General features: G+C 39.8%; 1 protein-coding gene across 1 annotated transcript; it reads right to left on the bottom strand.

The window, feature by feature from the left end:
• Positions 1-21: 21 nt before the first annotated feature.
• Positions 22-10,956, bottom strand: Mtg (mind the gap). Its single transcript, XM_076894995.1, has 8 exons — positions 10,848-10,956; positions 4,644-4,778; positions 3,197-3,309; positions 1,881-2,306; positions 1,523-1,768; positions 1,131-1,447; positions 830-1,010; positions 22-742 (listed from the first exon to the last, which is right to left on the bottom strand). The coding sequence occupies exons 1-8, from the start codon at positions 10,885-10,887 to the stop codon at positions 479-481; spliced, it is 1,722 nt and encodes a 573-aa protein (XP_076751110.1). The 5' UTR covers positions 10,888-10,956; the 3' UTR covers positions 22-478.
• Between the last annotated feature and the right edge of the window lie 2,335 nt (positions 10,957-13,291).

Here is a 13,291-nt window from a genome sequence, read left to right as displayed (position 1 = left end):
AAAAACTTGACGATCCGTGCGTACAGGAAAATAAAATTATTATTGAACAAGCCACATCAACGAAGAGACCAACGTAAAACTATATACAACGTTACGATTAAACTACGTCTAGAAAATACTAACGCAATAAATTATATGTACATACTTATCGTTTGGAACAAAGACGGCAGTGGTTACCAAAAGAAATTGTCACACCGTGAAACGAACAATTTCCAAAGTCAAACATCCCTCGTCTTATCGAAAGTTCTGTTTAATCCATTGAGACAACACCAAGAATTATTCACCAATTTAATACGCTCGCACCACGAAAAAGGAAAAAGAATTAACTCGATACTAAAATAAATCAGCTCGTTTTAAAGAACCCAAGTCTCAATGGATTAAAGGAACATCAATTGGCAATCGTAGAACCGATTAACAGTAACAAAAGATACTAAACTAATGAACTAGGGATAAGGGATTCAGTTCCCTATTTGCGGATTCAGGAACTGTTTGTCCCTGAACTTTCTTGAGCAGTTGTACTATTGTCGTGATTTTTGTACGCTGAGAAAAACGCGAGAGCTTTCATCAGCTGATAGCTCTTGCTAATTGGAATATTGCTATCGTACAAGCTTCTCGAAGCTTTGCAGTCTACGTAGAACCACCAGTTGCATTTCAGGATCGTTTGGTCGAACAAGGTTGATTCGGGGCAGAGGAAGCTCTTCATGATCAGACCATCGTCTGTCAGCGCGCAAACGTGAAACACCTGGAAGTTTATTACATTGAAAATTATTATCCAAAGCCTTAACACTGTTTCACGTCATCACAAATATTATATGTAACGATGTTTTACCATGCACCCGAGATCCTCGTCAGCGTAAAGCCCTGGGAAGTGCTTCTGATCGCCGCAATAGAAGCTCGTGTCTGGAAGGTCCACTCGACTGGCGAAATTGTCATCGAAATTCTTGTCGTAGCCCATTGGATAATACTCACGTGGTGCATTCATTACCTTGGTAGCTCCAGGGTTATACTTGCTAAAAAATAAAGAAAAAAACACTTTCAGCTACTTCTTAAAAAACAATTTACAAAAGCGTTACTCTGTGAAAATACAATAACAGTGTATTTAAGAAATAACGAGACACTCTTGACATTACTTTTTATTAGGAGCCATAGTCGTGGTGGTCGTGCTTGTACTGGTACTGCTCGGTCCTTGTTGTTTCCGTAACAATTGCTGTTGTCTCAGAAGAATAGCCGCTTCTAAAGCCTCCAGGGTGATGTTACTGGCTTCTGCTAGTGCCTTCAACGACGTCTCCATTCCCTGAATTGGAGCCAAAGATGGCAGTGACGATGGCAGTGACTGGTGTTTGTCGGTTTGTTGTTGCGGTTGACTGGATTCAGCCACTGCTGGTTGGAGGGAGAGTAAAGTCATCTCGTTGACAGAAGAAGTGATGTCATCTCCGGGTAGAGGGACCTGAATATCCGTAAAGATTTATCGAGTTACAGAACAATGAGTTTGCGTACAAAAGAAACGATTGAAAACAATTACCTGATTGAAGTCGTCTTTCGATACTTCATTGACGGAATCTTCTAAAATTGCAGGACTGTTGCTGATTCGATCGGTCAGCTGCGAGGACGAGGGTGGCATCGAGATAAACGGTGGCAAACCATCATTGGAAAGCGAGGATTTGGATGGCGGTTCTACGTCCACGATGCTACTGACTGGTGGAATCGCAGCAACGATGTTAGGCAATTTTCCAGGCACTGCAGCTGCTACTGCGACCATCTGTGGCGTCTACGGAGTACATTTGGTAACAAATTTTTAAATAAAATAATTATTCTAACGATCTCTCTAAGAAATAAAGATTTCCAGATATAATTGAAGGAACAGGAACGAAAGAAATTACCTGATCCCTCTTTACAGGCATGGAAGCTACCTGTTGATGCCTCTTTTGTTGCTGTGTCACCAATTGCTGCTGTTTCTGTTGCTGCTGAAGCTTCTGCAATTGTTGCTGTCTCATAGCCTCTTGTTGCTGCAGTCTCTGCTGCTTCAGCATCTGCATCGCGAAAGCCTCCTGTTGTGATTTTAATTGTTGCTTCTGTTTCGATTCCTGTTGCGTTAATTGTTGTTGTCTCAACAGGTCTTGTTGGGTTGCCGCTAAAGACGGGGCTGGTACGGTCCGAAGGGCCGTGGAATTTTGTTGCACGACCAATTTCTGACGTTCCGGTTGCTGAGCTAGTGGACGCGTCGCTCCTGGTGGCAGAGGTTTGAAGGGTGGCACCACTTGTCGAGTATTTTGCGTGTGCTGTCTAGTATCGTCCCGATTTGCAGCCTGGAACAGGTATTTTTTATACGTTAAAACGTTTTCTCGCTATTACGTGTGTCGCTACGACAAGAAACTACTTTTTTGTAACATTCAGAGCAACTTTCATGAATCGAACAGGTTATAATTTACATTTGAACTTCGACCCGAGTAACGAGATATAAAAAATTGCTAAAACCTTGTCCTAGTTGATTCATCTTTCTGTACGATAGATAGCCAGGGAGCGCGAAATTGATGTGCGAACACGCGAATCTCGTGCCAGATTGGTGTAATTGTTATAAAAAGGTGCACGTGGAAAGAATTCTATCGACATTCACGCACTAATTACGGCAAGGTCGATCGTGTGCTGTCCGGTTTAATCGAGCAACTACTAAAACAGTAGGTAACAAGTCTGCTCGACGTCTTCTGAACTTTTACTTGAAGAAAAGAAAAGAACAATCCCGCATAAGTAGAGAACAGTCCTTGGTAATTTGTTTTCCATAAACATTAAAAAAATTCTATCCCTCGTGTCTCTGGGATTTGCATACGGAGAAGCCACTTGAACCCACGTACAAACCCGATGAATATGCCTGGCTAGATGTAGTTCACGATTGCGCAAGAGAAACACTGTGAAGCATCGTACCCCGTACACTCAGTCGGAATGTATGCAATTAACGCGGTGAAAAAACAAAGGGGAACATCACAGCATCACAGGAATCGCGACGGAATGTTTTCAGCTTTTACATTTGTTATCCATCTATACTTTCCTTGAACTAGTTTACGCGACGCCAGCACAGTGATGATCCATTAAGTAGTAATAGATTAACAGTTACGATATCAATCATCCACTCTTTGGATTGAAACAATCAAAGATTAGCTTGTTCAAATTCGAAAAAGTTCGTATTTAATATAATCCTTACCGTATTGATATAGCCTGGTGCACCAACCCTTCCAGCCTGCACGCTTCTCCTTTTCGCAGCTTCTAAATTGGACAGAGACTGAGGGAATCCTAGTTCGTCGCCCACGGAGAATCCTACAGTTAAGTATAACAATATTAATTCACACGCGCTCGTTTAATGCGTGTAAAGACTCTTCGAAGTAGCTGAAACATTCATTTCTCTTTCGGATGATACGCGTGACAAGTAGCTTCCCGGAAAGGGCGAGAAACCGGATCTGGCAGAAGGCCCGGAGGAACGTCGCAGAGGACGTGTCGATGAAAGTTAAGCAACCACGCGTTGCGCGAGAACGGAGCTCGCTCTTTTTTGTGTCGTTTCACAAATGCGCAAACAACCGCTCGTTTTTACGGAGATTTGATTCTGCGCTCGGTTCTAATGTAAATTACATTTTCATCAAAGAGATGTCATGTTTCAAGTGTCTACCGCTGACATCTAGGGCGGGTCAAGGAGATGAATAATGTAATGTCTGTTATTACTCGTTTTTTCTGTGTGCGCCGCCCCCATTTGTATTCACCAAAGCGTAATACAAGTGGGTCAGAAAGAGGCATTTTCCTTGGTCAGAAAGTCGCCGGTAATTTCACGCACGTTCCACACGATTAATTAGAATCTACAGGTCGCTACGACGATTCACTTTCTGCATCGCTTCTGGACAATCTAGACCGGAATTTCCATTCACAGCTCAAAATGCATGCTAGTTTCTGATACTATAAATAAATACGGATAAGAGAAGAATTCTTAATCATTCAAATCCAACCGTTCAAATCGCAATTTTCACCTGTGAACGTAATTACACAGAAAATTACAAATTACAAAAATTACAAACTCATTTACATTTGTTATCGAGGAGAGAATGAATCGTACGTATTAGCGACCAAGGACCTCCGTTCTTATATAATTGATCGGTTACCTGGTTATGATGCATGGAACGATGTTGGCTTTTTGTCTTTGCCAATAAAATGGTGATATTTCATAAAGCGTCTAACAGTCGACTTACGTGATAGAAAAATAGCATAAGAAGCTTATCAATCATTGAAAGAGAATTATTAAATCATTCAGCATTGTTTCAAGGGTTATCACCTTTCATGCAGTAGAAGAAAAATATAGTAGAGTGAGTATTAAGGCAGTTATTTTTTTTTTCTTTGCAAGGACATAGACATACATTGTATAATACACAGAGAGTTATGTGTTACATTAATCACGTGTTAAATAATTACATCGAGGACTAATCGTTATCAGTAATATGAAACATATTTACAGTACGTTTATAATGTGTTAATTACGAAAGATAGCAGAACAATTAGTCATCACTTCTTCCCAAAGATCAATGGTACATGTGAATTTTGATAACGTCAATCGAATTTTAGAGGAATTCTTTAGCGAAATACAACTTCGACCGGTTGTTTCGACTCACCCAGGCCGACGTAGCCTTTGACACCTCCAAGATTTCGTATTCGAAATAGGCCAGACTTTTTGAAGGCGCAGTTAAGCATGAAACCAAAGTCCGACTGAAACACGCATGTCCCTAGTGTCTCCCGCCACGTGCATCCTGCAACCAAACCGCAAGAGAAGAACAACCATGGATCCCTGTTTCGATCCGACCGATCAACTTTCAATTCCATCGTAATCAGTGTTTCACTACTTCATTTATTTTTAATGGTATTGCAAAATACATATATATGTATATAAATTAAAATAATATTGAAAGCGAATTCAGTTTCGCGTAATCTAGTTTTTACATTCAGAGAAACCATTGCTCGCGTACATTTATCTTTTTGGAGCGAGAAGCTTTTATTTTAAAAAATCTTAAAGCAGAAATTGCGAGAGGAAATCAGAGAAAGTTCAGACCGGATTTTTCACTTAATAAATGTAATAAATTTTGCTCAGGCGACGTTACGATGGAAAGTTATATCCTTTTTGTTATTCGGAACTGAATCAGTTGACAGGCACTTAATCAGAGATGATCTAGATCGACTCGCGAAGATCGCTTCGAAATCGAACTCGTTCGAAACCAGATTTCTATGAATTCTGATTCGAGGGCCATTCATCAGCGATTCCTAATCTGTGCTATTGATCCTCGATAAGTCTGTGAATTGTCAGAGTATCGTGAACGATCGTCCGATTCAGTGTAATGAAAGTTCGCCGGAGTATGACGACCTTGATCGTATTCGATAGCAAATGAAATTGACACGGATAGTTCAGTTTAGTCTCAGTTTTCTTTGCAACGACAACTCTGTCATGATCAACTTTTATGAAATATCGATCCAGTAAAATCTTTATGACGCTGGTGTTTAAAATAACGAACCTACTAATTTTAGAAGTAGTTAGTCATCGAATCTGTTATTTCTGCCAGAACGTCTCAAGTATGGTCAATGATGACTTTCTATATTTGCAATTTCCCAGAATACACACTAGAACTGCATACAAATATAGAAATTGTAGTTCTGTATAGTCAGTTAAAGATGCTCGCCATTTCTTACTCTTTTTTTTTTTACTAAAATTGTACACACTCGGTTACAATATTAACCGTTCGTACGATGAATGAATTTTTAAGTTTCCGTTAATTGACTAGGATTTTTCGAGGAATGCCCTAAAGGCAATGAGAAGTACTTCCGGAATTTGACGACTTGTGAAGAAGATTTGCCGGGTTCGTGGCGTGCCATTGGGCCACAGCCTACTGACCCACTTGGATAGTCGAGTCAACCTTTCGACCACGCCAAACAGGTAGGTTTTACATTCTCCAAAATCAGTTCCGCTTCTGAATATTCCGTACGACGTGCGGTCCTCTCGAGATGGAATGAGAAAAAGTTGCGAGATTGCTGCAATTTTCTAGAACGATTTTACGACCCGATCGGTTACCGGTTAATAACCGGGTTCCTCGGTTCTTTCATTCCACTCTAGTCGATTCCTTCGATGAGATTCCTTCATGCACTAAATGCTAGTCTTTTTATTAACGAACGAAAGGAATTGTGCAATACTACGAATTCTACCATTGAAACGATTGCAAAATTTTACGTTACTCATTATTTCTGTCATTCTTGGTCTACAGTTTTTGCACGTCGCGTTCTAACGCGGGAAGGACGATGTCCACGTTTTGTCTAGTGTTTCATAATGACGAGAAAATTATTAATGCTAAAACTGAACGTGGCTAGGAAGAATTATGAAATTGTGCGAAATATATGCTTAGGCTTATCTAAAAACGAGGACACTTTTTATTGATTAGCAGGAAAATATTGCTTTAGCCAAGAGTACCGATGAACCTTGTTTGCTTGACGGCAGACGTGGTTTGTAGAAATGATGTTTCATGTATTGGAACATAGTGAAATTTTCGAGAAAGCTTAATGTACCGGTGTTCCCAAACCTACGCTTTGACCGAGTTATTGAGGAATAGGGACACTGACTATCGTCCACCAGAAGAATGTCATTTAAGCATAAATTTATAATAGTGTTAATCGATTTTAATTGCAAGTACCCACGTTGATCAATATCGTGCAACTTAAGTAGATTGTAAATCAGCATAAAACTTCTCTACGTCAAGGTATAGAAATGAATGGAACCGGTAATTAACTTCATCAATCAGTAAAAAAATTAGAGAGGACAATCGTAGAAAAGAAACGTCGCTGCCTTGTAACCGTTGTCTTATTTCTGTCCGTTGAATTGTTGGCATCCTGATTTCTTCAAAATTTCATCTGCAATAGTGGATAGCGTGCACGTCAATCAATGCATCAAAATGCAATGTGCAATACAGACGAGAAGATTACGGATCAGTAGAAACAGCTTTCTAATAATTATTACGTTTCGACGTCAGGTTACAAAATTAAATGACATTTCTATTAGAGTATTATGCAAAAAATTGAAAAATATATACTTTCTCTGTCTCTTCCACTGCGAAAGATTGTAACACCGAAGGAAAGTTACGCGTGTACACCTTTTTGTAAAATTTAAAATGCAAAAACTGAGTTACACAATTTGCCCCGAGCTCTTAGCTTTCCAGGTTCCATAACAAGGAATTCTACTTTTAAATTTGATCTTTGGTTAGAAACTTCATCGTATTTTCTAAGGCCGAAGAAATGCAATGGAATCCGACGCTGTTCAAAAAACAGGACCCAGATTCTAATCGGTGTCAGGTATGAGGACGGTGACTTTAACAGTGCAAGAGTCAAGGATACTTTCACTGTTCGTCTCCAGATGAACTTGAGTCACGATATAATTACACAGAAGCATCGTCCTCTGTCTTGAATGAGAGAAAAATCCACATTTTTCCTTGATTAACGTGAAACAGTAGAGCGACATTCGTAAAGGAGCAAACTCGCGCAACACTTTCTCACGAACGCGGCCTTTACCTTTACCTTGAGACAGGCAGACCTATAAAGTTGCCTCTCGCGTCGTTGTTGGACGATTTGCAGACAAGTAATTTTCATTTATTGGAAAATAAACAGTGGAATCCAAAGTTGTACAAAAAGTAATCTTTTCTACCTCTACACTATACAAATTTCTTCCCAACATGATTGCCAATGCTAGTGAAGAATTCTTGTGGAGCAAATACAGTAATTTTGAAAATGAAAAAATAGAAATACTTCATATCGTGTTTAAATAGAAATTTATACACGGTGACAAGAGAAATTAGCTTCGTTTCGCTCTTGTTAAATATTCTTCTCTGGCAATTACGAAGAAGTGATTAATAATGAATCATTTCAACCCAATTGATCGAAGAACTACCATGACTGGTCAGAGCTGTATAGAAAGTGACCACTCAGAAATAAAACGCTCACATAGGACCGTTGCTGACCCGATACCCCAAATAACATGCGGTTGAAAACATAGCGGCAATATTATCGCAATCGAGCGATTATCATCCCACGGAATTCCCGTCTGAATCAATTTTGGAAGCTGTACCGTCGAACAACTTTGGATGGGCGAGCATAATTTATTCATAAACACCCATAAAAACAACCTACACCACAAAATTTCCTTTCTAAAAAAAGAACTAGTAAGCTACTCCTTCTTACAAATGAAGTTTTATCTTTTTTATAAGAGAAAACCAGGACTCATCAATTCTCATAAGTAGTCTCGACGGTGTCGAGATAACGGTACCGTTTTAAAGGATCTTATTTTTACTTGTATCTCATAAAATATCTAAAGTGCAGATGTCTTAGTACACCATTTCGAAGTCATAGATCTTCGAAATATTTTTTACATAGTACATATGCATATTGAGGTGTACTTAAGCGACATCGTGCTTTTTTCCACGATCCATCTAATTATCACTTGATCCTGGCGTGAAAGTTATTCTTTCGACAAATGCACGGAGAAAGTTTCCCCTGGACTGGCACACGATTGACACGATAATGACGAACGCATTATAGACGTCTCGTACGAAAAACTGTCCCGACAAGCGGGTTTCCACGATCCGTCTATCACTTTCCTACATCCTCGCGTATTGCACCGATGAATTGTTCGATCGCTCGAAAATATGTAATTACCGCCGATGCAAACCCCTTTCTCGATCGTGTCCGCGATTGGCGACACGAGTAAGATGCGATCGCTTACTTTCCTCGCTGGTTCGTTCTATTTCCCACTGATCAATATTATCGACCAGATAAAAACAGACGCTCGTGCACTTTCTAGCTGGCGTCGATGCGTACGATTGGCCTTACTGTTGCTTTTTCCGTTCAACGGTTCCATTCTCGTCGAGACGCGGCCATTCAATGCGTTATTGCGGGTCGTTAGACGCATCATCCCCTCGATTAGCCGGCGTTTCGCGGGAATATAAACACCGCTGATGAGCAAATTTTAGCGAATTACTAGCGAAGAACGCGTAGCCCGTTTGAAGAGAGTTACAGTCTGTTAAAGACTGAGGTCGACGAGAAACAGCTGTTAATTACGGCTAATCGGGGACATCGTCGACTCTGTTCCGCGAATATTTGCGGCCTTTATTATAATAATTGTAGGTTTGGCACATAAAAAGGACCATTAAAAAAAATTAGTGCTTAATACTTGTTATTTCGCAACATATTTACATAATTATGTACATCTTCGAGATATATATTGCTTTTCTTTTGCCTCCTAATTACGTAATAATAGTGTGTCGAAAGAAGAAACTGTGGTGATCAGTCGCGAAATTTCGCTGGTCGATACATTAATCTCAAACAAGAATGTAACGAAACGGTGATGTTTTGTAATTCGTTAAATCCGAAAGGTATGTACTTTGAACTGTTTTATAAGAAATCGCACGAACCAAGAGAACACAATACTGTAATACTGTAACACAGTGGTGTAACGTAGATCACGTATTGGTCACGCTTAAGTCATCGCGAAGAAAACCGGAAAATTATCGAAAATTACCCCTCTCGGCCCGCGTGGAGGCACGGTGTGGCACGATAGTGCAGTTAAGAACGCAACATCTCTCTCCCTATCGTTCCCTCTGGATGTTCGGAGTCGTATTTACAAAGGCCTCTGCACTAAAGTGAGAAGAATACAGTATTCACCCTGGATAGGTACGCACTAGGCCATTAGTATCCCAAAGAAAGACGATTATTTGAAGATCGAGGTAGCGAGGTCCAGCAGCAGTAAGATCGAGTGACAGAGAAGTAAGATTTGAAATGGTAAGATCGAGTAAACAGTGCAGTCAGTCAGGGTAAGTCGGGGCTCGATAGCACAGAACGTAATATGCTTTTGGTACAAAGCGTGAATAATGGAAAAAAAAGGCCCAAAAACCTGCGAGTTGCCCAGGAAAAGTATTATAAAACACCTTGGAAACCAGTTCCCAATCGTTACAGTAAATCTACCGCTGTATAACGATACGAACAATAATTTATCGTAAATGAAAATCAACTTTTATATTGTAAGACGCTTGTCTACTCATTGGGAACTGGTTGTTAAATATCAATAGATTAATTAATAATGGAACACGAGAAGATACAATCTTCGTATAAGTCTCGTATCATAAAGCATTTATTCGATATTTATATGTTACAAGTTCGAATGAAATTTCATTTGTCAAGATAAATGCAAATAGAGTACAATATGTTTGATATATTTCATTGGACTCGTGCAGGTGCTTCTAGATCGAGACTTATTATGAACACTTTGATATCCCTGTGTCGAAAGAAAAGTATAACTCTCATAACTGGAGAACGTGCAAACGTTTCCACATGAATATCTAAGTGCGATAGTTGTGTGTTTAAAAACGCAGCCGCCAGTATAAACATGTATTTAGAGGATCGTAAAAATAAGTCAATGTACCAGAAAGACATAGAGTTTGTTAATTTTTGAAACAGTTACGTGACAACGTTACGTTCGTACTTTCTCCTTTAACTTGCGAATTATATGTTTCACTCTATATTAAATATGACAAAATGCTTCATTAGTACCAAGCATCGTCGAGAAGAGACACGACTCTCGTTAAACGCAACTGACTGTAACAGTACTAGAAGAGTCACGTACAACTTCTAAATTTCTAATACAACTTTTCAATCTCTACGTGTACCGTGTTATTAAATATTTTTTTATCAGTCAAAAGTTGATTACTCGTTTCAGACACGAGGCCTCGACTGAATGCAACACACATCGATCCCAGAAGCTGCGTTTCGACCACGAACGTATAGACCGTACGTACCGACGACCACGAAGAGGAACAAGGTTGTTGCGATCTTCATACTTGTCGATCCAGTTTTGATTGCCGCGCAGAAACTTGGAAAGATCGACGATTGCTCGCTGGAAACGGTTTCCTTTCCGCCAATGGATCTTTTCACAAACCAGACGTCGGTGTTCGAGAACTTCTCGAGCACGATGATCAAATGAGACAACGTCCGCGAAGTACGAGTCTTTGCGAGGCGATCTGACGAAGGCGATACTTCACGGCAGAGAGGTAAAAAGGTACGGCAGGTTACACGTTCCCGTGGACACTAATACTGCATGGATATGTTCTCCGAAGGCGAGCACGCGGGGCACTTTCAGACCCCATCTGGTTTCCAGGGACGGCTGAAACTTGGCTCCACTTTCAAGATCCCCCTCTTCAGTCCCGTGTAAGCACGGAAAACGTTTTAATAGTTCGTATTATGCATACAGCTAATATACATGTTGCGTTGGACATGTTTAAATAGACGTGCTATTAGAATATTGTAATTATTACTAGGTTTGCGAAATTTCTCTAATACTCAGACTCGTGGCTATTAGCCGACATTAAAATCGATCAAGGTTTCGTGAATAATGTGAAGAAATTCAATTGTACAATTCTATTTAATACAGTACAGAGCTTATTCATGAACTCTCAGACATAAACTTCTGTCGATTGAATCGGAGCGGTTGATTCACGTGCATACATATATTTTTTAGAAAGGAATAATGGTTTTCAAAAAGTAACATCAACTCTCTCGGGATCTCTAACAATGCTTTGCGACGTTCTAGCGCACGCGATCAACTTACTGCGATTTTGTATAAAATTGGCAGGCGCCTAGAACGATTTCAGAAGGTGAGACGGGCCTGCGGAAACCCCACCAAGCATCGACGAGAATGGCCTGTTCACAGCACAGGTTCAATACGTGCACATCGAAGCGGCCACGAGGAAAATCCTGTCCAGGTGTCGGTGACCCACTCGGACGAAACGATAACGGGATCGTCGTGCGTTCATTCAGACTCGAGCGAACTGATCGAAGCAACGAGAACCGACTGACTTTTCCAAGTAGGTCTTTAAAAGATTCGATAATCGCCTCTGCTTACGTCGACGAAATTTTCCTCTTCTTCCTAGTTTCTACGAAAGTGATTCCATCGACACGTAGAATAAGAGTATCGACGCTACGACGTGCCAGAGAATTTTGATACGTGGTAAAATAATTATCTCGATTTAATAAGTACATGAATCTACGTTATTTTGCTAATTTTCTAAGATATGATTTTTCTGACTCGAGAAGATCTAGAATTCTAATGATTAATACGTCCGCGTTATTAAAATTGAATTAATTCTTTACAGGTGCCTCTGCCAACTGCTTCTAGCGTGAGTTCGGAGTGCGTATCGAGTGACGTAACGTGCATTGCATTCCACTGCACCGATTTTACTGTGAAATCGTGCCTTTTACTTCATAGAGGTACGTTAAAAAGTTCATACGTGTGTCACTGATTTTCTTAAATTACATCCATTGTTTCGACGCGATTACATTTTATGATAATGTGTAATGACTAACAAAAATCGTGCGATCGGATGCGACCACTTTCGTTTAAACGGATGGTCAGAATTTGGTATTACGTATGAAGTCGAATGTTTCGCGACGGACGTAAGCAATTCAAAACGATGAACGTAGCGCGCGTGACTGATTCGAGATATCGATACTCGAGCGCGCTTCCCGCGTCATTTTCCCGCTCGATTTAAACTGCGCCCGCGAGTAGTTCAAAGTGGAAAAGATATTTTTTCACGTGTAGCAATTGTTATAAGAATATAAATGACTACATTTCAATTGTAGTGTTTTATTACTAGACTTTGTCATCTATTCTTACTATCATTAACTGGGGAGTAAATAGTTCGTATGACAGCTGATAATCCGAATGAATTATACGAGAAAACACCTACGAGAACGAAAATCCATAATAAGTAGCACTGTTTGATAAGTATCTTTTCGTAAAATATTTAATGTACTTATGGCAGACGGTAAATGAAGGAAAAGAAATATTAACTAATTATTATCTTTCGCGAGAGATAAAATAGCTGTATTTATCGTTAAGTGGAATTGTAACTGTCGACCCCTTCTGTCGTAAAATCGTTAATACCTCCCTCATATTTAGGGGTAGTAATCTAACATCTACATATACTCAAAACTTCAAAGACCACCATCACTCTGTCAATTTCTTACTGACACGCAAACAGTAGTCCACTTTTGACATTAAATTCGTATCATTTAAATATTTACTAACTCACAGCGAGTTATCCTCTATTCATGTGTACCTCTCGACTGTTTCTTTAGTTTCTAAAGTTTCTTAAAGTAGAGTCGTTTTCGATACGCGCAACGTTTCCACTGTTTCATATAAAACACTACCGGAAGTATTAGATCAACTATTTGAAATTTTGTC

Source organism: Xylocopa sonorina, chromosome 5 (genome assembly GCF_050948175.1).
Source record: "Xylocopa sonorina isolate GNS202 chromosome 5, iyXylSono1_principal, whole genome shotgun sequence".
In the NCBI taxonomy this organism is placed as follows: domain Eukaryota; kingdom Metazoa; phylum Arthropoda; class Insecta; order Hymenoptera; family Apidae; genus Xylocopa; species Xylocopa sonorina.
The sequence above is the reverse complement of the archived record's forward strand: the minus strand, read 5'-3'. Positions and strand labels throughout refer to the sequence as shown.

Coding starts and splice junctions, on each gene's coding strand:
- Mtg (XM_076894995.1), bottom strand. CDS start 10,887: ATGAAGATCGCAACAACCTTGTTCCTCTTCGTGGTCGTCG. Junction 2,307..3,196: donor CACCAGGCTATATCAATACG/GTAAGGATTATA, acceptor TACCTGTTCCAG/GCTGCAAATCGGGACGATAC. Junction 1,011..1,130: donor ACTATGGCTCCTAATAAAAA/GTAATGTCAAGA, acceptor TTTATTTTTTAG/CAAGTATAACCCTGGAGCTA.